The sequence below is a fragment of the Penicillium oxalicum genome, chromosome VI (assembly GCF_001723175.1).
Source record: "Penicillium oxalicum strain HP7-1 chromosome VI, whole genome shotgun sequence".
Classification (NCBI taxonomy): domain Eukaryota; kingdom Fungi; phylum Ascomycota; class Eurotiomycetes; order Eurotiales; family Aspergillaceae; genus Penicillium; species Penicillium oxalicum.
Window position 1 is genome coordinate 2,649,883 of NC_064655.1, and position 25,626 is coordinate 2,675,508.

The 25,626-nt window shown below is 50.3% G+C and overlaps 12 protein-coding genes and 1 non-coding gene across 13 annotated transcripts; 10 read left to right on the forward strand and 3 right to left on the reverse strand.

The window, feature by feature from the left end:
- Positions 1 to 608: 608 nt before the first annotated feature.
- Positions 609 to 1,998, forward strand: POX_f08165 (putative mitochondrial carrier; the record flags this gene model as incomplete). The annotated part of the gene is made up of 5 exons (XM_050116946.1): positions 609 to 713; positions 786 to 1,103; positions 1,228 to 1,503; positions 1,568 to 1,704; positions 1,773 to 1,998. The coding sequence occupies 5 exons, from the start codon at positions 609 to 611 to the stop codon at positions 1,996 to 1,998; spliced, it is 1,062 nt and encodes a 353-aa protein (XP_049967085.1).
- Positions 1,999 to 2,999: 1,001 nt separating this feature from the next.
- Positions 3,000 to 3,950, forward strand: POX_f08166 (60S ribosomal protein; the record flags this gene model as incomplete). Its single annotated transcript, XM_050116947.1, has 4 exons — positions 3,000 to 3,003; positions 3,134 to 3,238; positions 3,396 to 3,763; positions 3,873 to 3,950. The coding sequence occupies 4 exons, from the start codon at positions 3,000 to 3,002 to the stop codon at positions 3,948 to 3,950; spliced, it is 555 nt and encodes a 184-aa protein (XP_049967086.1).
- Positions 3,951 to 4,303: 353 nt separating this feature from the next.
- Positions 4,304 to 5,832, reverse strand: POX_f08167 (putative gamma-glutamyl phosphate reductase; the record flags this gene model as incomplete). Its single annotated transcript, XM_050116948.1, has 3 exons — positions 4,304 to 5,217; positions 5,287 to 5,448; positions 5,532 to 5,832. The coding sequence occupies 3 exons, from the start codon at positions 5,830 to 5,832 to the stop codon at positions 4,304 to 4,306; spliced, it is 1,377 nt and encodes a 458-aa protein (XP_049967087.1).
- A 672-nt stretch (positions 5,833 to 6,504) lies between these two features.
- POX_f08168 (COP9 signalosome complex subunit 3) lies at positions 6,505 to 8,256 on the forward strand (the record flags this gene model as incomplete). The annotated part of the gene is made up of 5 exons (XM_050116949.1): positions 6,505 to 6,672; positions 6,742 to 6,978; positions 7,029 to 7,481; positions 7,553 to 7,705; positions 7,768 to 8,256. 5 exons carry the CDS (start codon positions 6,505 to 6,507, stop codon positions 8,254 to 8,256), a joined length of 1,500 nt encoding a protein of 499 aa, XP_049967088.1.
- Positions 8,257 to 8,790: 534 nt separating this feature from the next.
- POX_tR151 lies at positions 8,791 to 8,862 on the reverse strand. Its single transcript has one exon. It is a non-coding gene; the product is annotated as a tRNA-Ala (tRNA).
- A 1,472-nt stretch (positions 8,863 to 10,334) lies between these two features.
- On the forward strand, positions 10,335 to 11,150 carry POX_f08169 (uncharacterized protein; the record flags this gene model as incomplete). The annotated part of the gene is made up of 1 exon (XM_050116950.1): positions 10,335 to 11,150. The coding sequence occupies one exon, from the start codon at positions 10,335 to 10,337 to the stop codon at positions 11,148 to 11,150; it is 816 nt and encodes a 271-aa protein (XP_049967089.1).
- A 941-nt stretch (positions 11,151 to 12,091) lies between these two features.
- Positions 12,092 to 12,472, forward strand: POX_f08170 (uncharacterized protein; the record flags this gene model as incomplete). The annotated part of the gene is made up of 1 exon (XM_050116951.1): positions 12,092 to 12,472. The coding sequence occupies one exon, from the start codon at positions 12,092 to 12,094 to the stop codon at positions 12,470 to 12,472; it is 381 nt and encodes a 126-aa protein (XP_049967090.1).
- Positions 12,473 to 15,620: 3,148 nt separating this feature from the next.
- On the forward strand, positions 15,621 to 17,140 carry POX_f08171 (uncharacterized protein; the record flags this gene model as incomplete). The annotated part of the gene is made up of 2 exons (XM_050116952.1): positions 15,621 to 16,417; positions 16,507 to 17,140. The coding sequence occupies 2 exons, from the start codon at positions 15,621 to 15,623 to the stop codon at positions 17,138 to 17,140; spliced, it is 1,431 nt and encodes a 476-aa protein (XP_049967091.1).
- Positions 17,141 to 17,805: 665 nt separating this feature from the next.
- POX_f08172 (uncharacterized protein) lies at positions 17,806 to 19,638 on the forward strand (the record flags this gene model as incomplete). Its single annotated transcript, XM_050116953.1, has 4 exons — positions 17,806 to 17,993; positions 18,076 to 18,355; positions 18,436 to 18,927; positions 19,000 to 19,638. 4 exons carry the CDS (start codon positions 17,806 to 17,808, stop codon positions 19,636 to 19,638), a joined length of 1,599 nt encoding a protein of 532 aa, XP_049967092.1.
- Positions 19,639 to 20,740: 1,102 nt separating this feature from the next.
- Positions 20,741 to 21,007, forward strand: POX_f08173 (uncharacterized protein; the record flags this gene model as incomplete). Its single annotated transcript, XM_050116954.1, has 1 exon — positions 20,741 to 21,007. One exon carries the CDS (start codon positions 20,741 to 20,743, stop codon positions 21,005 to 21,007), a length of 267 nt encoding a protein of 88 aa, XP_049967093.1.
- Positions 21,008 to 22,592: 1,585 nt separating this feature from the next.
- On the reverse strand, positions 22,593 to 23,129 carry POX_f08174 (uncharacterized protein; the record flags this gene model as incomplete). Its single annotated transcript, XM_050116955.1, has 1 exon — positions 22,593 to 23,129. One exon carries the CDS (start codon positions 23,127 to 23,129, stop codon positions 22,593 to 22,595), a length of 537 nt encoding a protein of 178 aa, XP_049967094.1.
- POX_f08175 (uncharacterized protein) lies at positions 22,605 to 23,327 on the forward strand (the record flags this gene model as incomplete). The annotated part of the gene is made up of 1 exon (XM_050116956.1): positions 22,605 to 23,327. The coding sequence occupies one exon, from the start codon at positions 22,605 to 22,607 to the stop codon at positions 23,325 to 23,327; it is 723 nt and encodes a 240-aa protein (XP_049967095.1).
- Positions 23,328 to 23,423: 96 nt separating this feature from the next.
- POX_f08176 (uncharacterized protein) lies at positions 23,424 to 23,813 on the forward strand (the record flags this gene model as incomplete). The annotated part of the gene is made up of 1 exon (XM_050116957.1): positions 23,424 to 23,813. One exon carries the CDS (start codon positions 23,424 to 23,426, stop codon positions 23,811 to 23,813), a length of 390 nt encoding a protein of 129 aa, XP_049967096.1.
- Between the last annotated feature and the right edge of the window lie 1,813 nt (positions 23,814 to 25,626).

Consider the following 25,626-nt stretch of genomic DNA (forward strand, 5'->3'; position numbering starts at 1 on the left):
CGAACGTGGAGTAACCATTAATACATCATTCGCCTCGGAAGGCACCGTGAGCATCGGTAGTCGGGATGATGCTTTCCTCTGGCGCCTCTTTAAAGTACTAGTCATCGCCTCCACTTGGTCAACGTCGCTCACTCCATCACTGTTCCTCTCTCTCTAGGCTGCTCCTTCCACGTGGGCGTAAAATTAGAAAAAGACCAAGGTCTTTGTCTACCATCACCGCGAGGCCATACAATTCTTCTCTCTCACGTTTTGGTCAGGTCAGAATTCCAATTCGCGTTCTGTCACTCCTTCCTCCCTTCACTGTGAACTTCCCCGGCCTTCAGACGCCTTGCCGAACCTGGTCTCTCAGTTCAACAATGGAGCAGTAGAACGACTGCTCGAGATACCGCCTCACTTTCTCTTATGGCCAGCACAAGTGATCTCTTACTTATCCCCCATTTATCCCTCTTCTTTCCACGAAACACTCTCATTCTCCACTCAACCGCTTCATCATCGCCATTTAGCGCATTCGTCTTAGCGGCAACAGTCTTCGGCGAAACCAGAGTCACACTGCGCTGAAGAAGTCTCTTGGTGGTACTCTCCCAGATCGATCGTCATTTGTGGCCAAGATGAGTCTCAATCGGCAAGATACAACACGGAAGAACGAGGATGAGGTGGCTACACAGCCTGTCTTGCAAAGCCTGCCATTAAGTTCAGCCGCAGGTTCGGTTCAGGTACCTGTCTTCCATGGATAGCCTCGACTCCGGTAAATTGCACCATGCTAATATCGTTCACTCAATTGACAGGAAGCTGTTCCGACGCCATCCCCGTTCCTTAGCCAGACTCGGAGCAAGCTCGCTGAACCGGTCGTCGCTGCGTTCATGGCCGGCGGCGTTGCCGGCGCTGTCTCACGAACCATCGTATCGCCCCTGGAACGATTGAAAATTCTTTTGCAAATTCAGAGTGTTGGTCGCGAAGAATACAAGTTGTCGATATGGGAAGGTCTCAAGAAGATGAAGCGGGAAGAAGGATGGCGTGGATTTATGCGGGGAAACGGTACCAACTGTATCCGCATTATTCCCTACTCGGCGGTGCAATTTGGCAGTTACAACTTCTACAAGAGAGTACGTTTACTGAAGTTTCTTTCCCGTCAGAAGCTGCCATGCGCAGAGCTAGCGCGCCGCTGAGAAACAATCTTCTGCCGGGAACAACTAAACCAAGCTTCGGTCCTAACCTTATATGTCATAGTTTGCTGAGACGCCTGATGGCGAGATGACACCAGTGCGTCGCCTCATCTGCGGTGGTTTCGCAGGTATCACCTCGGTGACAGTAACTTACCCACTGGACATCGTTCGCACTCGCCTTTCCATCCAATCTGCTTCGTTTGCCAGTCTAGGATCTCGCGACCCCTCTCAAAAGCTTCCGGGGATGTTTACCACCATGGTCTCAATATATAAGAACGAGGGTGGGATGATCGCTCTCTATCGCGGAATCATTCCTACTGTCGCCGGCGTTGCCCCTTATGTACGCCTTCTTGCCTATGACCTTCTTTTCTCGTATCTCGATAGATATCGCTGACACATGCTAGGTTGGGCTCAATTTCATGACTTACGAATCAGTTCGCAAATACCTGACTCCTGAGGGGGACAAAAATCCCAATCCGTGGCGAAAACTGCTCGCCGGTGCCATATCTGGAGCTGTTGCACAAACCTGCACATACCCCTTGTAAGTGTTTCTCGTGATGTAGACTTCGAAGGAAGAGAGCACCTATCTCACACTCTGCTCACCGACAGCGATGTTCTCCGTCGACGCTTCCAAATTAATACCATGTCCGGCATGGGATATCAGTACAAATCCATATGGGATGCTGTCCGAGTGATTGTGGCCGAAGAAGGCGCACGAGGCCTGTTCAAGGGTATCGGGCCTAATCTCTTGAAAGTCGCACCCAGTATGGCCAGCAGCTGGCTCAGTTTCGAGTTTACGCGAGATTTCCTGGTGAGTTTGAATGATAGAGATTAGTCGCAATAAATCTAGAACGATTCCTTGCAAACGAGCGAGACATCACGTGTTCAGACTGGCTCTACCTTTGACTGTACGTTGCAACAGCGCGGCGCAGGTGTTCCTTCACAAACTTCACAAAATCGATACTAGTACCACCTGATTGGAATGAGGCTTGGGGTTCAAACATGTCCCATGGGCAATTTGGCCGAATGCTTGAATCTCCTTCACGCCCCGCATAATTTTGGGTTGGAAATTACATTGGAATAGATGCTTGGGTTCGTCCACAGGCCTCTAGAACACTGAGCGGAGCCTCACTCCTACCAGGCTGACTCCACTCCATTTTGTGTGACTGGACAGCGGACAGCAGATGAAAGGCACTAAACCACCATCAGGTGAACTTTGGGGCTAGCACAATAAATTATTGAATTACAAAGTTCCGCATGAATGAGTCAAACTCTGGCGTTAGAAATGAAGACGCACGCATTAGGCTGGGGCATTGAATTTGCTGGTCTTCCTCGTGAAGAGTGCGCTGTCCATCCTTGACGAACACATTCAACGGGTCTCAAATCTGAGAAGGCTAGCATGCTTGAGGTCTGTGAGCAAGCGACGGCCGGTTGGACCTGTATAGTACCTCAGTCTTAGGATTGAGTCCAGAATCAGGCACTGGGGACGCAGGAAGCCAGGATACGATATGGACTTGGGCTATTTTTGCAGCGCCTAGGGTTCCATCTTCTTGAAACTTACATAAGACGGGTACACTTAGTAAGAGTACCCGCCGTCTGGGACGTGGGCGTAAAAATGAAATTCTCTGGAATAAATTCAAGTAATTGATTTTGCCGCTCCCCATTCTGACCCGCCCATATGTCAGGTGACACTTGTGGTCACCACATTAGGTTTAGCCTAGGGCTCAACCCACACACACCGGCGCAGCCGAAAGTTGAAGACCAAAAACCTCTTGCACTTTCCATACGGGTGCGACAGCAAGCTAACTCCCAGGTGTACATTTCATATCAGCAGCCATGGGTATGTGCATCCTCTACAGATTCATTTCCGCGGCAACATCGCTTTGCAGAACTCGTGTCGCCGCCGAATGCTCGCAATTTTCCTCCAATTCAAGTTTCTCAGAAGACTAACCAAAATGGATGATTCTTAGGTATCGACCTGGACCGTCACCATGTGCGCAGCACCCACCGCAAGGCGCCCAAGAGCGAGAACGTGTACTTGCAGGTGCTGGTGAAGCTCTACCGCTTCTTGGCTCGTATGACCTCCCTCTCTTGTCTCTTTTTTCACCCAAAATCCGAATTTTCATGTATCGACGCATCCGAAGACGAAATCTCGATTCGATTCTTGGAACCCATGATTCACGCGACTTGATTTCAATCGAATGGCGAAACTGATTTGGGATATTTCATTAGGCCGCACGGAGTCAAACTTCAACAAGGCCGTTCTCCGCCGCCTGTTCATGTCGCGCATCAACCGCCCCCCCGTCTCCCTCTCGCGCGTTGTTTCCAACATCAGCGAGGCTCAGAAGGGCAAGACCGTTGTTGTGATCGGTACCATCACCGATGACAACCGCCTCCTGACCATCCCCAAGCTGTCCGTCGCTGCCCTGCGCTTCACCGCCACTGCTCGTGCCCGCATCGAGAAGGCTGGTGGTGAGACCCTCACCCTGGATCAGCTTGCTCTGCGTGCCCCTACCGGTGCCAACACCCTGCTCCTCCGTGGCCCCAAGAACGCCCGCGAGGCTGTCAAGCACTTCGGCTTCGGTCCCCACTCTCACAAGGTCCGTTTTTTTCTCTTCCGCCTCTTTCGAATTGGTCTCCTCGTGGGCGAGTCCAAAAACTACGACTTTGCACAAGCACACTGTACTGACAATTTTATGAATTTAACAGAAGCCCTACGTTGCTTCCAAGGGGCGGAAGTTCGAGCGTGCCCGTGGTCGCAGACGCTCCAAGGGTTTCAAGGTCTAAACAACCTTGCTGAGGAATTGGGGAAGGACATGAACCCACTGGTGCAAGGACGCATATTCCTGGTCGAATGGATTATTCGGGTGTTCATCATGCCGAGTCTGGCTGGAGACCTCTTTTCGATGTACCTAAAATGGCGAAATGTCTTTGCATGGAATGAGGATCTGGAGTACGTCAACGGAAAGAGGGCAAAAGAAAAATGCATCCGGCTTAGTCCTCATCCTTTCTTACGATTGCGAAACGTTTTAAAAAGAAATATACGTTTGATAAAAGAAAAACTCCTCATCTCCCTGCATGTAGAGACGGAATCTGTAGGCATCGAATGGCTGAAAAGGATTATATACAAGCTAACACTCTCATTCGTCGATTGGCAGCTTCTTATGAAGGTACTTGCGGCCCCCCACGCCATCATGGTAATCCCCCGCACCATGACCGTTGCCTCGAATCAGATATTTATAGATCGTCAAGCCCTCTAAGCCCACCGGTCCGCGCGAGTGGATTTTATTCGTACTGATGCCGACCTCCGTTCCAAAACCAAATCGCATTCCATCAGCGAACCGGGACGATGCGTTCCAGAAAACTCCGGCGCTGTCGATACTGTTCATGAACAGATTTGCCAGGTCGCGTGACTCGGTGATGATAATATCCGTGTGTTTGGAATGGTGGGTGTTGATGTGGGCAACTGCGGCTTCCACGGCAGACTCAGCCGAGTCGGTCTGGGTAATGGTCTTCACGGCCAGGATGAGATCCAAGAATTCAGTGTTGAAGTCAGCCTCGCTGGCGGATTGCACCAGCGACAGCTGATCAGTGGGCAGTGACTTGGAGAGGACAGCCTGGGAAGCCGAATCGCAGCGCAGAGAAACCCCCTTCTTGATCAGAGCCTTTGCCACTTCGGGGAAGACCGATTCGAGAACGTCCTCATGAACAAGAAGAGTCTCCAGCGCATTGCAGGCAGCGGGGTAATCTGTCTTGGAGTCCATAATGACTTTTACGGCGGTGTCGACGTTGGCATCCGCATGGACATAAGCCGAACAAAGGCCGTCGGCGTGACCCAGGACAGGAATTTTGGTGTTCTCCTTTACGAACCGGACAAGTTCGTTGGATCCTCGAGGGATCACAAGGTCGATGTAGGCATCCTGGGCAAGAAGGGCGGATACCACATCTCGGGTCTTGACCAGTTGGACCGATGAGACCGGCACCTGTGAGCTAGCGATAGCCTCCGACACCACCTTTGCGATGGCCACAAATGATTCCATCGATTCTTTTCCGCCTATTCAGAATACCCCAGATGTCAGTCCTGGGATCGAAGGATGAAATCTTCAAAATTTCTCATTCGTACCTTTCAGAATCGCGGCATTGCCTGATTTGATGGCTAGTGCCGCAATATTCGCGATGACCTCAGGACGAGCTTCGAAAATGATCAATAAGACACCGATTGGACAGCTCACTCGTTCCAGAGTTAAGCCTTCATCCAGTAGAGTCCGAAGGGTCACCTTGCCGACTTCATTGTTTTATTGCAAAGTTAGTCTTTCACTTTTTTCATGTGACTCATAAAAGCTGCAAGCAGAAAAGGATGGGTCGCACCAGGATCCTCCAGGTCACGGACGTCTAGAATTCCCTGCAGCATGTCATCATATTTGCCGGGACGTGAGAGATCAAGTCTCTTGAGCACGCTGTGGTTCAGATCACCGCTATTGGCAGCCTTGGTGGCCGCTTCCACATCTCGAGCATTGGCTGCCAAGATGCTGTCGCGATTTCGATCCAACGCTTGGTGGAGTGCAGTCAGAGCATCATTTCGTGCGTTGTTTGACAATGTAGCTAGTTGGCGTGAGGCAATTGATGCGCTATGCGCCACATCAGCGGCTGCTGAATCCGTCAACGACATCGTGCTGTTGTCTGCGGAGTGTATATCCGGGGTTCAAGGATGACAGCAGTATCAAGCCACGAGGGTTTGACTTGACTAAGTTAAGTGAGAAAGATACAGAGAATAAACGTGGGGCTTCGCAGAGACCGGTAGCCAAGCAATAGCAAAGTATGAGTCAAAACGATGGCTATTCAGAGAGAGGACCAAGCGGACGGTTGTGGTAGTATGACTATGTAGTCATCAATGCAGCCAGCTATTTTTTTTTCTGCCGGAGTGGGAGTGCAATGTACCATCGCGGGGCGGGGGGAGGTTAAGCTGCTCCGCTATCGGATCGGCTTCTCTATTGCCTTATCGATAGAGCTGTATACGCTTATCGACTTATCTTGAAGCTGACCGCTTTCTTTTGCCAGGGCTCTCTCCACATTAGGCCGGCGTCTGAGCTATGACAAAGTACCTACCACGAACACAACACTCTTGTAATCTTTCGTGAACCGACTCAGACAGTCAGAAATTGCTTTGTGGTCAAGTAGCTTACTACCGCCATATTTAAAGTGCAATCTGCAGCTTTTTCTTTCCCTCGGCCGCTCTCATTTCCCTGACCTGGCCCGTGGAGCTGATCCCGACACGCCTTGGTCTCCCACCCCCGCATAGCTTATCCGCAGAAACGTACCAGCTAGATACCGATCTTTCGCAATGGACGTTCTGGCGGAGCTCAAGGCACAGTCGACACAGCTACGTGAAGCTTCGTATGGCTCAGATCTGGTGTATGACCAACAGATTCGCACCAGCGTGACGTCTCTGAGACAAGTCATATCCGACGAGTCTTTGGGCGACTTAGCCCGGAGTAACTCTCTTTTGAATGTGAGAGAAAGCACTCCAGCTAAAAGTACCCTCTGTGTGCAACGCCTGCTAACTGCTTAAATACTCCAGAACATCGATCCCGCTGCGGACTCCCTGCTCTATCTCTTTCTTCTTCGCTTTCAAATACGAATCCTTCAGAAAGAAACCCGTCAACCCCTGCCAGCCGCTCTGCTTCCCATGGGAGAAATCTGGCCTCGGATTGTGTCATATCTGGGCTCTTTTGATTCGGTTCAATCACGATACGTGGGTGAAGAATGGCGCCAGCTGGTTGAGCTTGTAGCACACATTGCACAGGCCTGCTCTCAGGTAAGGGCGGCCCCGGCAACCAATACATGTCCTACGCTAATATGCTCCAGCCTCTGGTGGCTGTCAGATTGATCAGAGACGCCATGCTGCGGCTCGATCCCTCGTGCATCGTTCTTACCTCCACTCACCTTCTTCTGGTCCGTCTTTGTCTGCGCGCTCGAGCATATTCCTGTGCGCTACCAGTCCTGGACAGATACATCTGCCACTTCCCTTCATCCAAATCCCGAGCCGACGATGCTTCTTCTCCCCTTCTTTGTGCCTCGCATGATTCGAGCTTGTGCTTTATTACGGATGCGTCTGGGCTCTCGTCCAAGTTGACATACAAGGATTACTTGCAATACTACTTATATGGTGGTATGATCTATCTGGCCCTGAAGCAGTGGACGAAGGCGGTCCACTTTCTCGGAATTGTCATTTCAATGCCCACGACGGGTTCCGTCAGCATGATCATGGTGGAGGCTTACAAGAAATGGATATTGGTAAATCTGTTGGACAAGGGCAAGGTAAGCTGCTTCTTGCAAGATGGCACTTGTGCTGGGTTGCCAAACATTTCTGACTCGTTTCTTCTTTCCAGGTACCATCACCTTCAAGTTTGGTTGCTCCAAACGTTGTGCGGGTCTATCAATCACTAGCGAAGCCATATGTGAACTTGGCCGAGGTATTTGAAGGCGGAGATATCAGCCGCTTGGAGGCAGAAATCGATGCTGCTCATGATGTCTGGCGTGCTGTGAGTTATTTATCAATTTCCAACCGTATGCGTTCGATGTGCTCTGATGCTCACTCTACTAGGACAATAACTTGGGTCTCGTTTCCCAGGTCCACAGTGCTCACACGAAATACACGGTCACAAATATCACAAAAACGTTTGCGGCCTTGACGGTTCGCGAGCTACGAAAACAAGCATGCTTCTCACGGGAGACCGAAGAGGCCACTGAATCAGCCATTGCGTCCTTGATCATGTCGAACGCCATCTCGGCGACGTTGGTGCATTCTACAGACCCAACTAAATCAACGATGGTCCGATTCACAGATGGTCGATCTGCGGCTCGACTCGCCCACGAACAGGAGATCCAGGTTGAACTGGCGAGGGAGGGCCAACTTCTTCGGACACTGTCGAAGAGCATGGGTGACGTGGATTACCAATTGGGACTCAGTAATGAATTCATCGATAGTTTGCAGATGTCCCAAGGTTGGGCGGTGGTTGGGGAATCTCGAACCGGGAAATCCGAGGATGCCGGAGTGGAGATAGACGAAGATTTGATGGGTGACGAGGCATGAAATGAGTCTGATGGAATTACGACTGTCCTGCGGGGTGGACTTGACGGCTCATGTCGAGATATTGCCTTCGCAAATGGAAGATTGATGCGCAATGACTGCACGAGGGATGGGGACCTCGACTAGTAGTTCATTTTCGTCAAGGAGTCCGCGAGCGTCTCTTGCCGGTGGGTAAATATGTCAGAGCATTGGTCATGTCTAGGAGGGGCGGATTTGGGCGGTTCAAATCAACATGCTTGATTGAGCAATTGCACGAGTCGAGAGAAGGGCCGGGCCAGGCCAGGCCAGTCAGAAACTCCTTTCATATTGGTCGGGATGAATCGATTCATATATTGAGCAATATAGATACCAGTCAAGGGGGACCGCGATTTGACTTGTATTGTGGGATATTGCCAGTCATGAACACGAAATGAACTCATTTCTGCTGGTTCGTATCGATGCAGCAACCCACTCGATCCTCGAGCCGGGGGCCAAAATGTAACGGACGGGTACCCTTCATGTCTAGTGAGGCCCAGAAAAAGGGGAAAAAAAAATCGTTGGACTCGCGGGGAATCGAACCCCGGACCACTCCCATGCTAAGGGAGTATTATACCACTAAACCACAAGCCCAGCTGTATGAAGCGATTGGCAGAATTTGACATTATAATCAAATTTGATTACTGGACCTGACTTGATGTGCCATGTCCCTCCTGTCGTCTCCCAACCACCAACTACAATTTCTTCAACAAGTATCGCCCTGCCATGTAGCTGAGGATCGAGTGTTGTTATAGATATGCAGAGAATATCTTAGACTCTTGTCGAGCTCCTTTACATCTCATCCACCTCACGATAGCCTGGATTGCGGGACGGGACTGTTCATTCGTGTGCTTGACGACCACGCAGCTCCGCGGGACTACATATTTCGATACTCGATTCCGGCGAAAATGGAAATGTTTGGATCTCATGCTGTCCGAGTTCACTTTCCCGTCCCATTTGAGTGATATCACCTGGACAAAAGAAGTGAATTACTGATAAAGCAGGCCTGATTGTATCCTCTCTTGCTAGGTCCTGTCCTTAATTCACCACACTCGCTTCCATCAATGATGGTCGTGTTCCTTGTGCGCATCACGGTCGCAAGGCTCTATTCTGGGCGGACCATGAAAGACGTTCCAACAACCAGTGCATCGTACTCTTGAGATTATTCAACCTTAGCCTACGCCACACCTAAGTGCGGCAAGTGAGATATAACCAAAGATGGCATATATGCTTATGTTGCTCACCAGATTGAGTCAGGGCTAGTCACACAAAAAGTCTAATTCTATACTTCTCCCGAGTCTCCAGAGTGACATATATACGCCCTCTTTTGTGCTCTAGAGATACCGACTCAGATCCTACCTTATAGCAGGGTCCTGATGACTGGTTCACTCTCAGCTTTGTTCTAGATAGGGGACCTCTTCAGGCTACTCGGGCGCAATGCCCCGACTACACGAGCCGATATCCTCTACTAAATTCCGATACAGGACTACATATTGATATCCCGATCATTGACACAGCCGCAGACCCACCGAGCGCCAGATGACACCAAATCAGGCAAAAGCCGCAGAAGGGAATGAAGACGTTTGCAGGAAGACCGCCAACCTTAAGTCTCTAACAGTCCGCAACATTAGAGATTCCATGTGCACTTGACGTAAGTGGCTTTTTCCACGACACGGGCGAATGCATTGCTGACTTGATTCGTCTGGCAACATCACCAACCTCACTCAGGACTATGAACCGAATCTGATCGTGAATCCCCAAGGCTGGTGTCGCCTCCGCATGGCGCAGCAGATTCGCCAACCGCCAGGCAACTTTAGACTTGTCCACGATCCCGAGCGTCGCGAAATACATGCACACATCGAGGGCGACCTTTGCCTTCTAGTTGATATAAATTCGGCTCGCTGATTTTTATAAATCCCATCGGCTATCCGTCAGCATACCTTTGATTTTTCTGACAGAATTTCTTTCTACAATTCTTAAATCCCCCCCATCAAACACATCCTACACCTCAAAAGGGGCCTAAATCTATCGCAATGGGTATATTCACCAGCTCACGAAAGTCAAAAATGAGCTCGTCTCAATCTCCTCCCGAGTACGAGGAGGTCATTACATCCGAGTACAATAAATCTGGACTTGCCTTGCCGGACAGCTTTCACCCCACAAGTGAGCTCCAGGTAGAAGCAATCGGATACGACACGAACCAGGCACTCAGTGGCAGGAAAAAATTGGAGAATATCTCTGTGTTCCGCGTGGAATCCGGCGAACCTGTACAAGAGAAGTACACTTCTCTCCGCCTCAAGCGCAGTTCCAACTCGTGCGCGTTGGTGCGCTCATCTGACCCCCATCAAAATGCTCTGATTTCAACCATCTACCGCTGGGGTCCGGGAAGACATCCCAGAATGCGCATTTTCCCCCACAATGTTACTGTTTCGGTGGAGCAAGCCATCAACGACGACGTCTACTCATCTGGAGAAATGATTGAAGTTCATAGCCGGTCGTTGGTTAGCCGTGGGCAGGTATTCGACACGTCAATGGGAAAATTCGAGTGGCGCTACGGCAGTCGCGAAGAAAGAAGGGCCTGCAATGCAGATTCACTGCTTATTCTCGAACGCATGGATCGCAGTGTTTCGGCGGACGGCACCCAGATGAATGGCGGCGCCAGGGTCGCCCAGCTGATCCGAAATGATCAATTTCGAACTCGAGGCTCGGTGAGATACTCTGGGGGCAATGGTGGTCGCTTGATGATGGATTTGCGTATGTGGCAGGACGAAAAGCACGTCGATACGGAAGGTGTGGAGGCCTTTGTTGTCGCGAGTTGTATCCTGATGCTGAAGAGGGAGGCGGATCGTTTCATCGACAACAACATCGCTGCTGTTTCATAGCCGTGACGAGTCTTCCTGTGAGGTTTGACTGAGTTGGCGCTGAAGCGCTCGGAGGAATCAAAGAGGAGGGAGTGGCTCTGATTTTACACATCATGTCTGCATGCACTTGCGCTGAAGGTCTATATACTAGGTAATCATGCTCTTTATTGTAGGAATAGCATTAATTTGAAGGAAATATCGATATTATAATATAATACCGTATCCAGAGTAGAATTTATTTAGGGTAGCAGAAAAATAGCAGAAAAAGCGGCAGATATTTTCTTAACACCAAAGTAGAAACTCTGAATCTAGACATTTTCAGGCAGGAGGGGGGTTTGATGGACAGGAGGGGGTTACTTTCAACATATCCATTAATTTAAATAGTGAACAGGGATATGTACTCAGGGCAGCCCAGTCACACTAGGCAGGTCGAAGCTTCAAAGTATCAGACAAAATCCACAAGGGCGCCTCCGCCGATAGACAGAGATGGCAGGATGGCACGGTCACATGTACCACTCTCCATACTAGATGGATGACAGAGAAGGAGGTAAAAGAGGAGATGGGAGACACGAAACAGAGAACGGTTAGCTGTTATATTGATATAACGAGCATGTCCGAAAAAGAATGTCTTGAATTGAATAAATGAATCACCATCACCAAAACTGAAGATGATAGTGTAGTCTGAAAAAGCATGAACAAGGATAAGAATTCCTTCGAATCCTCCAACAGAGACCATCCTTTTACAATGACTTCTTCCACATGCGCTTCCTACCCTATAAGGTATAACATGGCAAAAGTAGGCTATGAACTGAGGATTTTTATAGAGGCAAGACAGTAGAATTTGAGCGTACATAATGGCGGCCAGAGCCTGGCAGTGCACCAACTTTTGCTGATTAGTCGGAAAACCGAGTCTCGCACACCTATCGGTTTAAACGTACACAACTTCGCAATATACTGGTTTCATGCCATACACTCGAAGAAACAAGCCTCTGATTGAGGCAAAAACCCACCGCCTGGCCAGGTATCATGAATCAACTTATCATGCTGCTGTGCATTGGTACCAACATGGTGCATCACAACTGAGGTTCGCCCTGGACAACTCGTCCTGTCAAAAGGTCATTGGTGGCGGAAAATCCCTGCAGGAACAGAGACAAGTGACCCATCAAGCCGCCGAGTCCGCTCGCCACCGTGATAATGCTCAAGAGCAAGCCTATCTTGGCAAACAACGACGGCATGAGCTTGCTTCAGTCGATGTAGGACTGGGCTTCTGCGCTGGATGCAAAGCTCGCCCAGCTAAACTTCCAAGCCCAAAAGCTCACCCAACTCCGTTCAATGTACTTTAATGTGAGGAAACGATGCCCATTAACCTTCATGCGAGACTATCGCATGGAAAAAGATAAGAGTGTTGAATTGGGTCATCGTACATGGGGAGCGATGCCGTCACAGACTCCAGCATGTTTCCATAGAGACGTATAGAACGCGAAAAGCACTTCTTCAAGCGCTTATACGAGATGGATCCTGAGGAAATTGAGGAATTAGATATGCTTCACTAACGAGTACTTGGAGAGGTATGAGGATTGACAACCTATCACAGACCGAGACCGGCCTCAAAACCGTACCACTAGATCATGTGACTCATAGCAAACAGGACTATGTGCTTTACACCAAGCTGCCGTCTAAGTGAGGGATTTCCAGGGTGACCATCAGGCGAAATTGTTGGAGATTGTGATGATGTTATGAGAGGGAAGACTAGCAGAGGCGGATGCCCTCGCCTCGGAGTTTTCTTTTGATCGAGAGTACACGCCACTCTCTACCTTCTGAGGGACTTGAGGTCTTTACGCCCGCAGTTGCATTGTATTCCAAAAGGCTGTATGCTCAAAAAACTTGATATAAATTTGGACCAAGGTTTTAATCCGTAGCGACAAATTTCACGAAATGACAAGTTTGATGTCACTGCTGGTTCGAGAAAGGCTGGACTCCATAATGCAAACAGGCACTTTGGGCTAATCCCAAACTCTGTAAATTGCGACTTGAAATCTTCACAAGGTCGCTCACCAGGGCCACGTTAGTCACGAAGTGGTCAGCCCATACTTGATAAATTTCCGTCCCTTTACATGTGACACCTGTACAATGATAGAAATGGCCGGGTTGACGATATACCGTCTGCTTTCATAGCTTATGGTCCTCGAAGTGATTCTGCCTTCACGGTGAATTGCAGACTCTGCCGGCCATAGATATGCGAGAATGGCAATTGTTGCTTCTCTTTCTTTCTTCTCCGCGGGATTTTCGACTATTGAAGATGTGCTTGATGGAGCATTTCGAGCAGATTTATCACGCGCTACGAATATCCTCGGTCCTTGTCCGGAGCCAAGATATCATTTGGCCTATCTCCAACTATTAACGTCTTCAGCGGGTTCGCGGAGACGACGCAAAAAGATTACCACTGCTCAATCTTTGCCGGTGATCCCCGTGCCTGAGTGAATGCAATGAGAGATCTCGAAGTACCCGATAGCATTTACATCCGACTCTACATGTGGGAGTCAACTCACAGGACAATCTTGCCCAATGCAGTCGTGAATGGACTGACAGTGTGTTGTCCAACGTAGGTCCAGAGGTGATCTGAGTAGTATGCCGCCTTGCACATCTATTCTTTCAAAGCATGTCTATTCTCGAGTCTGAAAGCTTCTCCAGACAATACGACAGCGCTCTGTACGGCTGTGCATGCCATTCCCGAGAGATGACTTGAAACCAGCGCCTTGGAATCTGCCGGCAATCACCAATTCCCGTGCGAGGACTGCCAAGTACCAAATTCATTGAACTAGTGAGTGAAGAAGGAATGTGCTTCTCCCGTGTACTGCAAGTCTGTCTTCGGGCATGTTCTAGAATGCCAAACGAGTGGACCAAAACCGTCGGTGAAGAGCTTTCCAAAGGCACGCTGGTTGTTCTCCTCGAACTATATTTCGAAATCAATCCACACTTGATGGACACTAATTGAAACGTACCTGATCAATCTCTTCTACATTGCTCTTGGGTGAAAAAAAAATAAGAAAAGGATGAGTGACCTCCGGGTGGCTTGAGGTCATGACACGTGCTGGCAACCGATCACATGAACAAAGCGCGATCCCATACCTCTCCTTCCTGGATTTGATGTGTTGGCCGTGAGTGAGTCAGTACTTGGCAGGCCACGTCCATCCTGCACTTTTGCTCAGACCCAGATCTCAAAGACAAAAAGACCAGCTGAGGGTGAATGCTACACGTGTGATGATTCAATTTCACTCCACTCCTCGTCCACTGCAGTCGAACTCTCGCATCCGCATCGCCATCCCGGACCAATCTAAGCTTTGACCCGCCCGCTACGTCAATGCTTCGTTGCCCACCGTCTCTTGGTATGGCAAGGGGATCCCCCTGGTTTCTTCTCGGCACCGTCCATCATCACAGTGAGCATGATTTGCCACGGTCCCTTTTTGTCAAGAGAATCACCCCTAAAACCCCTTACGCTTCAGGGTTAGCGCCAACGCCAGAAGCTACCTAGGTGGCTGTGCAAAACCATTGCAGCGGATGTGGACCGCATCGAATGCAATGCGGACCCCACAGAAATTTGCGTTGTTTCATCCCTGAAGTCGTCCGTCTACGAAGATGCGACCGGCGGTGATGAATGTCGCGATGCACCAGAGCTCGAGTCCACTTGACTGAACCTCTTCCTCCTGCGCGCCACGTTATCACAACATAAGGAGATGGTAGATGCAGTCGAAAAAAATTAGTGTCAAGTGCAGGTCATAAGAGGGAAAACTCCAAACCTGGAAATTTCGGTGCTTTCGACTGGCTTTTACGGTGGCCGCACTATGACCTCGTTTCTCTCAAGCTCTAGCCCGAGAGTGGATCAGTGAAATTCGAGCGACGACCAACGCCAACCCAGAGGGGCGGAAAAATAATACGATTGACGGTTGAGCTGAGCTAAATCAGCGGACTGCCAAGAATCGGTCTGAATCTTCGTCTCTGCGTCACTCACTCATGCCCGTCATGATTGGCTGTGCGAGGAGCGAAGCGCTGGGGGTCCTGGAGCAAGACCGAAGAATGGGGTTTCCCCGTTCTGGTTGTTTTCGCGAGCTGATCGGTCGGTCTGGGTTTATACTTCAAGTTTACCGCGATTCACCTTTTCAGTGATTTATGCTTATCCTGATCCTTTTTCTCATCTCGCTTGTCATTGTGCTTTCTTGTTTCTAGTTTTCTCCCCCTCCTCACTATGACTTGGTAAAGACGTTCAGAACTGCAAATACAGGCTGTGGTTTTCCAGTTCTTTTTTTTCTGGTGTACCTTCCTCCCCCTTTCAGGCTTGGTACACTTGTAACTGCTGGATCAAGTTCTGCGAATCTCAACGTCCTCTTCTAGAGGCAAAATTGGCCCTTTGACACATCTACTGGTTCAATTCGCCCACTCAGAAGAGAAAGAGAGAGAGAGACAGAGAGAGGACCAGCGAGAAAGACATCAAAAATGTCCATTCGTTCGGCCTCTCACAATGGCGCCTTTGACGCTGGTCAAGACGGATTGTACACCCAGGAAAAGAGATCCAAACACAATGTCGGGTCCTCGCTGCCGACCAACAATCGTGACCATCCCCATCGTTATGTGCTGGGTCTCTTCCGAGTCGACACCGCCGGCGAGAGTGGTCGCTCAGGTTTTCATCCGCTTCATTTCTTCAAGATCCTCTTCAAGGGCACCTGTACGGCCTCGATGATCGTCAATGTTCTCTGGCCCTTTGTGCCGGCTGCGATCACCATGCATTTCGCTCGACCGGACCTGCATGTGTGGGTATTTGCCTTGAACTACATTGCAATGGTGCCATCGGCCAACGTGCTTGGCTTTGCATGCGGCGAGTTGGCGAAGAAGTTGCCCAAGATACTGGGAATTGTGCTCGAAACCTTTCTCGGCGCAATCGTGGAGCTCGTTCTCATCATGGTATTACTGCATAACCACACCGAACAGCGCCCGCTCATTCCCGTCATCCAGGCTGCCCTTCTCGGTTCGATTCTGGCCAACTTACTCCTGTGTCTGGGACTATGCTTCTTTGCCGGTGGGTTGAAACGCACCGAGCAGAGCTTCCACGAGGCCGTGAGTGAAGTGGGGACGGGTTTGCTTCTGGTCGCTGGCTTCGGTCTGTTGATCCCCAGTGCCTTCTTCTCGGCACTCAAAGGCGCTGTCAATCAGGAGTTTACCCTCGAAATGCTGTCTCAACATACTCTTACAATCAGCCGCGCAACGTCTATCATTCTTCTCGTGGCATTCTTGACGTAAGTCACATTTCCCCTTCCCCCACCCTCTGTTTGTCTTTTCTTTCTGAGATGGGATTGCTCATATTTGCAACTATCCATCTGCACAGCTATCTTGTTTTCAACCTCCATAGCCACAACACCATCTTCGACGAGATTTTCGAAAAGGACGAAGCGAGAGATGAAGATGGACATCTGGAGCATCTGCGTGCTAAGCTTACGTTTTTGGAATGCATTATTGCCATCGTGATCTCGCTCACCTGTGTGACCATGTCTGCCGTCTTCCTGGTCCAAGAGATTGAATTCATCGTGGAGGAACAAGGGGTCTCTGACAACTTCATGGGTCTCATCCTGGTCCCCCTTGTTGAAAAAGCCGCCGAACATCTGACAGCAATTGACGAGGCTTGGGACAACCAGATCAATTTCGCCCTCTTCCACTGCCTGGCCCCATCTATTCTGACGGCCCTGCTCAATGCTCCGCTGGCGGTGATTGTGGGCTGGGGTCGCGACAAGCCCATGGACCTCAACTTTGAAATTTTCATGGTGGTTCTGCTGGTCCTGTCGATTCTGGTCGTAGGTAACTTCTTGCGGGACGGCAAGTCAAACTATCTGGAGGGAACATTGTGTGTTCTCGTCTACGTGATTATTGCAGTCACTTCATGGTACTATCCCGGGGTGCACATCACTTCGACCAACAGTCTCCAGGGAGGACATGGTGGTGAATCAGCATCATCCGGGCACTAGGTCGTACTTCCCTCCAGTGAGCCCACCCGGATAGCCTGTGTACTCAGTGGACTCAGCTTTCCCTTCTGTATCTACTATACGCTACATGCATTGAAATAAGACTCATCGTTTTTGGAAAAAGAAAAAGAGAGAAAAAAAAACGAATATTTGATGAAAATCGCTGGTCATCCCCTGCGATATTACGGGTTTCTTCGCTGGCACCGAGTGTGTGGGATCATCCTCACGTGAGAAACAAAATCCAATGATCTTTGACAATCGTGTCTCTAGATTGTATGCACACAAGGGGTGACCTGCACCCAAATGGAACTACACCGAGTCCCACCCATATTCCTAGAGAGCCACGAACCCGAAAAAGGGAATCTGTATACATCACGTGATCGGATGGTCACCGTCACATGCTAGACAGAAATGATCTCAAATGATGGTATGGTGATAATCACTTGACACCATGGCATTCAAACTGATCATTAATAGGTGGTAGAATCAAGTGACCTTTTTATGTTGCCGATTCGGTGGGGTAGAATCTCCGCGAACTCCTGACTCTTCCAGGTCCATTTGATGCTTCGAGCTTTGAACCCACTCCCCGAGTTTCGGGTTGCCGCATTCCTCACCCACCCAATCCCCCGGCGGCTCCGCGATCTCACCGCAATTCAATCCATCTCAAGATGCAAGCTCCGAGAACGACCAGCGACATTATCGGCTTGTTCAAAGAGCGCGGTCTCCCCGTGAAACGCAGTCTTATCGATGCTATTGACGATGAATTCGTTTATTCCAAGACCAGTGCAGAGACCCAAGAATGGGTCTCCACCCATTTAACTGCGGACACCCTCCTGTCGCGGGAGGAGGCTACCTTGTAAGCCGAACTCAGTCGCAAGTACATGCCTATCCTCTCGGTTTGTAGTACTAACTTTGTTTTGTTTTCTGAAAACTTCTAGATACGAAAAACTCGATTCTTCCGGTGCTCTCCAGCCCATCCTGCACGATCCCAATCTTGGCGCAACGAGACCATTCCATGAAGATGAGATGCGCTCAGCGATAGCGTCCTTGGAGGCGTCGACAACGGCGATTGAAAGACAGACGAAGACACTCTCATTTCAGTGTGAGATGCTACGGAAGCAATTGCAAAACCAGGAAGAATGGGCACAAGAACGGGATCGAGACCTTGCTCGTTTGCTTGGGAAGCATGAAGCCGAGAAACAGAGAACAGAAGTTGCTGTAAGCCAAAACCTCATGTGTTTTTTTTGGGATACTGGGAAAGGCCGCATGGCTAATTCAGGCTCAACTTCTACTACCAGGCCAAAGAATTATCAGACGAGCTCGAGGCGAGCTTCAGAAACATGGTAGAAAAGACCGCAATGGACAACAAGCGGATCCTCGCTCTGCTTTCTTCTCGATTAAAGCAGGACGATAGAGAACTCGCCGAACTCGAGGACCTCATCTCTAAGATCAAGTTTGACGGCAATGACGCAGCAACTGTAGAACGGGCTGGTCAGCTCAGCGACCTTCTTGCGGGATATCGTGCGGAGGAGATCCACTACCGGCTGGACCGGCTGTATCTGCAAGACATGCTGGCTGAATCCTCAAAGCCCTCATCTTCAGGGTCAGAGCCGATTTTAGCGCGCAGTAATGATGTGGCAGCGTTGGAGGAAGAGCTTGCGGCGCTCTACCCGGAGATTGAGATTCTTGCAGAAATGTCTACGAAGCAACAATACCAAGACCCTATTCTGCGAGCCATTCACCACCAGCACAGTCGGTTACAAGTGGCATCTGAACAGCAACTAGAACAGGTTTGTCCTCCTCCACCATGCCCGCAACCCAATTAAGAGAATGACCAGAACTGACAAGGGCGTCTGCACCAGGTCCTCGATGTCCTTATCGACATGACTCAATCCAAAAAGGGCCTCACTGAGAAGCTCCGCGAACGGGAGTCCTGGTGTGAGCTCCTCGAGCAGCTGGCCAACCTCTACCAAGCCGAAGTGGGCCAACCGCTCACCACTCAGCCCCCTTCTAGTCGCCGCGACTCACTGCGACGTCGATCCCTTCAGCCAGGAACCCTCTTAGCCGTGCCGCGTTCCTCCGATGTCATCTCTTCAAACATCTCAGAAATCGCGGCCCTAGGGAGCCTACTCCGCCGACTCGGGGTCTCGCCCGAGTCGCTTGCTCGTGCACATGCAGAAAATGGCGACAGCGGAGGTCAAAACTTGTATGAGAAGCGTCTGGAATTCACCGAGACCCTACAGGCTTTGAGCCTGGCGGGTGACGCGCCTCTGCTCTCCGAGTTGGGCTCTGCAGACAAGGCATACTACCTCTTAGCTTCCGCCTTGCATCGTGACTCGGAGTATGCCATCTCCCTGCGTGATGGGAGTCTCAAGAAGGCATTGTCTGACTTGGACTCGGAGCTCGGCCAATTGCAAAAGGGTATTCAGGGGTTGAACCTTGGGGTTTTGCACCAGAGGGACCCGCGACGGGATCGATTCATGGAGAGATGGGGAGTCTGAAGATGAGTAGGACTAAAGGCACATCGAAAATACCGCTCGCGCCAGAGCTAGAGCAGAGCACAGTCGTTCTGGAGCCTGATAAGAGTGCCGATGACCGTACCTGCAACAATCAAAGGTACTGCTGCCTAAATCGCGTACTCTCAGTAGACCATAAGGGGAATATGAACATTTGAGACTACTTCACACTGAGGACAGGCTCAACCAACTATTCCCAGTGTTGGAAATTTTGATACGTCTCAGCCACGCTTGCTGATTCGTGCAGATTGGGTTTTCATATCTCAGTGCTTCTTTGTTGTACCCCCCTTTTCCCTGCGCTCCCCCCAATCTTGCACGCATGGGTAGTGTATGGTACCGGTGAGTCTCGAGAATTCCACACGACGGGGGGGGGGGGGGGGCTGGGGGAGAGAGAAGGTGACCGCTTGACTCGTGAGCCACGTCTGTGGCTGAAACTCGAGCGTTGGTTCTTGTGTCGTGCGCCACACAGCTCAGTCTTGACTCTACTTGGGTTTTGACTTGGTCGGGTCTCTCTTGAACCACTGGGTGGTGAAATGTCGGCGAGGCAGAGAGAGAGAGAGCCAACGAGAGCCGAAAGCGTATCCAGCAGTAATGGACCTTTTAACATGCGGCTTTATCCGTCCGTGATGTACTTGTCACTTTCGACAGCATCTCGATTGTCAAAGGAAAAAAAAAAGTGGAGATCGTCACTGGTGCCTGGCCGATGTGTCTCGAGATCTCCACTACTATACAGCTGTGTGCAGTTGTGGATTGTCCACTGGTCTGGTGAATCTGCATCCCATCCGACTGGAAGGGCTCTCCATGACGCATCGTAAGAAATCGTTTGGACGTCCGCTCTTTAAAAAGCAAGTCAGAACCGGTCTGACGAGCATTAGCGTCCGGTGTCGAGGCGGTTGGTCCCGTGTGCAAGGCTGATTTTCAGACTCTTTTCGGTCGTAGAGCAGGGGGGTCGCATGAGTACTGGTACTTTTTGCACACTACCACATCCCTCCTGTTAGATTGTACACGGTACGTTTTACATGAGGTGCACCAGGTACTACCACTGACGATGTGAAACCTCCACCACGCATCTATTGACTCGAGAACAATGAACAAAGAGATCCCCTTTTCGACATTCTGCAGCCGCACGAGTACCGAATCGACACCAGACTACTACTTGAATGAATATTCTGATTCACCCAGGACGGCTGCGTCTAGCCGTAACGACTGTGATGATCATGTCGGAAATGTGAGTAGCACCACATTTGACAACCGGCAGTTGTCCTCGGCTGACTCGTACTGCGCCTCCCGTGACCCTCCCCCAACTGCCACAGCGAGCAGAGCAAAACCACGAGGCATCACCTTGACCAACTGATCAGGACTGGATGTCAAAAGGAGGGATTAAAATCTGACCAGGGGCACGTTTTTCTTATTTCAATCAGACTTTGATTTGATCATCATTGTCATCATTCTTGGTCATGGTCATGAACGGCCTGACCCTATCGAGTATCATTAGGGCTTCTAGTGTTGTAAGCTTGTCAAAGACTTACAAAAAAAAAAAAAAAGAAAAGACCAGGGAATTATAAAAGAAAAGCAACAAGAAACCAAGGAGATCAAAAAAAAAGAAAAAGAAAAAGAAAAGGAAAAAGAACCTCGTGTACTTTCTCGACCATTAGATACCGCACGGATCCCATTGTTGCCTTGTGCCTGGCTCTGAACGCTGTGCACAGAATTTGAAACTGCAGATTCCATCGGGCCTACGTCAAAGGAGCGATGGCCGATCGAGAAAGGGCTCAGAAGTAGAAAATGAAGATTTTCCGCAGTATTTCTGAAGCTTGTGAGAATGATTCTTCGAGTGCGAAAGCCGTTGTCCATTTTTGCATTTTCGCTTGCTCAACCTTTTCTTTTCGAAAAAAAAAAGAAAAAGCAAAAAGAGAAAACAAAGACTATTCCAGATATTATGCCAGAACAATGACTCGGTAATAAATGAAATAGTCCGACGAGTTGACTATTTCTTTTTTATTTTTCTCTTGCTTTGGATTTCCTCCAACAAGCCTTACGCATGTGTCGTCCAGTGCGAGTCATTCTATATCTCGAAGCAAAATTCTCAGTCTCTGAAATCAGAAATAAACCTATCGATCCGTTGGTTCTGAATCCGTCCGCGGGAATCAAGTTGAGTATCACCTGCATCGGGCCGATGACTTGCATCATTCCGAGTCAAAGACACCTGAACACCTTGACAGACTCGAGAATAAACCATCGAGGTCACCCCGGTCAAGAACACTTTTTCTTTGAAGAGGATCCTCTGACCCACCAAAAGTAGTGGCTCTGCCCTCGTTCTTCTATTGTTGTCTTTGTCTCGCAGAGAGAGACCCTCGACCTCTTTGTTCTCGGTCCCAGATTAGCACAGTCCGGTCGAATATCCATTGTTCGACCTCGAGACGGCCCCCTTGATAGCTTCAGTGAATCATCGAGGATGCCGTTGTCCTCGATTGAGACTCTTTCTCTTGTCTTGGGAAGACTCGTCTTATACCAGGCACCGTTTGATCCAATCTTATTCCCAACATCAGTATCAGATCAAAGATCAGAATAAAAGGCAACAGCCATGTCCGCGTTTGCAAGAAGACATTCTTTCCCGGTTCTGCCGTCACGCTCTCACCTTGATTTCCGACGGCCCTGTACGCGAAGCACATTTCTTGACGATTGTTGGAATACTGAGACTCGTATTTCCACGCTGCGGAGGAGATATCGCCTCCGCCGACTCCTTCCATTCTATTCACACTCTCATCGCTGGGGATACTCCAGCACGATCAGCAGTAGCTGTTGTTCTTTATCGTTGTCCTTGTCATCGTCACGAACCAGCCTCACGGACCCAGACCAGCTGTATTGGACCCAATCTTCAAAGCCTAAAGAGGAGGCAACATCTTCCCCATATTGCTCTCCACACATTGGCTCTGTGCTCAACAAGATGGATGCAAATCCTTCTCGCTCAAGACGGTTTTGGCGGTCGATGTTTGGTGTCGACCATGGCGAGGACCGCACATATAACCGCAGAGATTCCACAGCTCATGCAGTTCAATCACGTCGGATTCGAGAGACGCCGCTTCGCTCTGGGTATCAGTCTCCCTATTCAGGTGCATGGGGTGCATCCGAATACCGACGGGGGAGACGTGGATTCGATACTCTTCCCCGACGCAACCGCTCGCCGTCACCTTCATATCCGCACCCTCGACAGTATCCAGGCTCGTTTCATCGGGATGAACGATCTTTCTTGCACACCCCGTCTTCTCGTCGAGTCCCCAGTGCACGGTTTGTTGAAGAGATCCACGAGCGTCGTCGGGGATTCTCTCCCGAACGTTTGCATAGAGACCCACGACAGCCCTCACGGAGTTGGAGATTCTACACTTATTCATATCCCCGAGAACAACGATTCCGTGGTCGAACCCAGTACAATCCCACATCTTCATGCTTCCAGTCACCGCCACGGCTGCCGTCATGGTCAACCTCCCGGACACGAACACGGCGACCCCGACCATCTAGCCCGGTCCCTGAACGTGAGCCTCCAAGAAGAGGACGCTACACTGACCCCATTGATGATTATCATCGGCATTTTAATCCACGGCGCGCTGCACCCCTGGCTGTGGTCGTCCATCCTCCTTCAAGTTGCGGATCTTATGAACGAATTCGCCCCGTGACGTCTGAGACGGAGATCCACGAGCGTCGCTCGACGCGAGAACGTATTCGTCGCGCGCGAGAGGAAGATGAAGCACGAATGAGCGAACCTACCTCAAATGATGACGAGTCTGCGCCGCCGAAAAGGGTCCGGTTCGGTTGGATTCCAAGTCCTCCAGGTAGTTTCAGCTCTCATTCGAATCCCTGCACAGGCTCCAGTTCCACGTCGTCTGGAGGTGATCCTAGCTCCACAGGACGCAGCTCACCGTCCGCAGCGAGTGTGGCCTCGTCTGGGTCCAGTTCGAGCTCCAAATCTGCAAGTAGCTCGAGCTCTAGTGTTTCCAATGCCCCTAGATCCGCTCACGGCTCCCATTCTGGCCACAGGTCGAGCTCTCACTCGAGTTCCAGTTCTAGCTCTCGCTCCAGCTCTCGCACCAATTCGGAACCAGATTCAGGTCCCATCCGACAAAGTCCTCCGATTCCACCACGAGCCCGGCCCGAGCCCATAATCATACAACCGCATTACCCGCGCAACCGCCCCTGGCAACGGGGTTCGCCCATTGAGCTTCGACCGCCGGAGCCAAGGTTCGTCCACGTGCGTCGGCCGCGAGAGGAACCCGTCCGGATCATTCATCGAGAGCCTCGACCTGCCACTCCGACTGATGGAACTCGGCCACGGGGCCGTGAGCGAGACGTCACAAGGATCTATGTGATTCCGGGATCTCACTGTTGGCGTCGACCGAGAGAGGTTTGGCGATTTGGTTGACAATCGAGGGATGGAGATCTATTTGTGTCGGAGTGATGCGAAGCTAGGCACAGGCGACTTTACTTTGAATGGGCCGCGACCCGGGAAGGGATGGAAGGGTTTGGTGGAGAGTGTAGAAGTGTCTTGATTATTTCAGTATTGGAAGCAGGTACTTGGGGATTCCATAGGTAGATGGGAGAGTTTCTCTGCATATGTGATATGTGGGGTTGTAGGGCTACAATGGGTGTTTTATTGTTTCGGTGGGGAAGAGACATGGACGTTTTCTTTCCTGGTTGTCATTGTTCTGGTGCGTTTATTCTACTTTCTTGGAGCTCTGGTCAAATTGATACCCATGTACGAGATCTTCATTGCTCTTGATTATTGGTCCTGTGGAGTACTATATGTCGAACTCGAATAGGGTCAGACCGTCGTGCATGTATGTATGGTACTGAGGATCTACAGGAGATATTGACACACTATGCTAGGTATCACACTACCCGCCATGCAGAACATCTATCGGCTTTCGAGACGGAGCAGTGCGATTTGATGAAAAAGATGATCATGGATACTCTCACGACTATGGCCAGATTCGTCTCGCAAGGTCCGTACATGGTTGGGAACTAGCGGACGTTTTTAGCCTCGCAGTGGTCGATTGAGATCAGGCCTGTTGCCCGAGCGGAATTGACGGGAGGGAGCATGGACCGAACCATTGCATGTGACTGAAGCATACTGGTGCGCACCTGGTGAAATGCAAATAGTACTGGAGAATGGGATCGCACTCCTAGTCAGTGAACTAGGGCAACAGTTGCTTGAGACTGGTCGCAAACAGCGACGAGATTGGATCCAGACACTCGGACCTATACTTCCAACATGTCCTGTAGGAGAGCAGTTCCTCATTTCTCCGATGCATCTTTGTGTCGAGTCGTCTTCTATCTAGAGTCTAGACAGTCGGTCCATGGCATCTGCCAAAAAAAATCATTGGACCGAGACCCTTCTCCACAGCGCTGTGCCTCTTGGACGTGTGATTCAGCATCGTCCGAGTCCAGTGCTGCAGTGCAGGACTGCAGATTGCCGACCATGTGCACAGTGGAGACGGCGACCATCAGCACCGGACCAAGTTCCCAGTTCCAACCTGGCCGGCCGAGCCACAAGAAGACCCTCGCAGACCAAATGCCATCTGGCCTGCAGCACCGGACCATCCTACCTTATCGCGCCTGGGAGAGAAATCCACTTCTCTCTCCCCCTGAAGACTTTGGCTGGGCGGGCCCAATCCTTGTTCTTGATCTTCTGGAAGGCTAGGCCCTGGAACCGACTGGGTCCTGGATCCAAGGATTCCAAGGATCCTGCAATCGGGGCAGACGACTGGCTGTGTTCGATGTCGAGCTGTGATTTACGAATCAAACTTTCCGAGCTCCCTTTGAGAGGTACTTTGTCCACGTCATATTTTCCACCATCTCATGAAGCGAGAGAGAGAGAGTGCATCTTCAGGAGATGGTATCACAACAAGCTTGCAAGTTTCTTCCGGGAATCTCTAATTTTATCTTGTTTCTCTCTTCATCACCACTTCCCGACTAAGT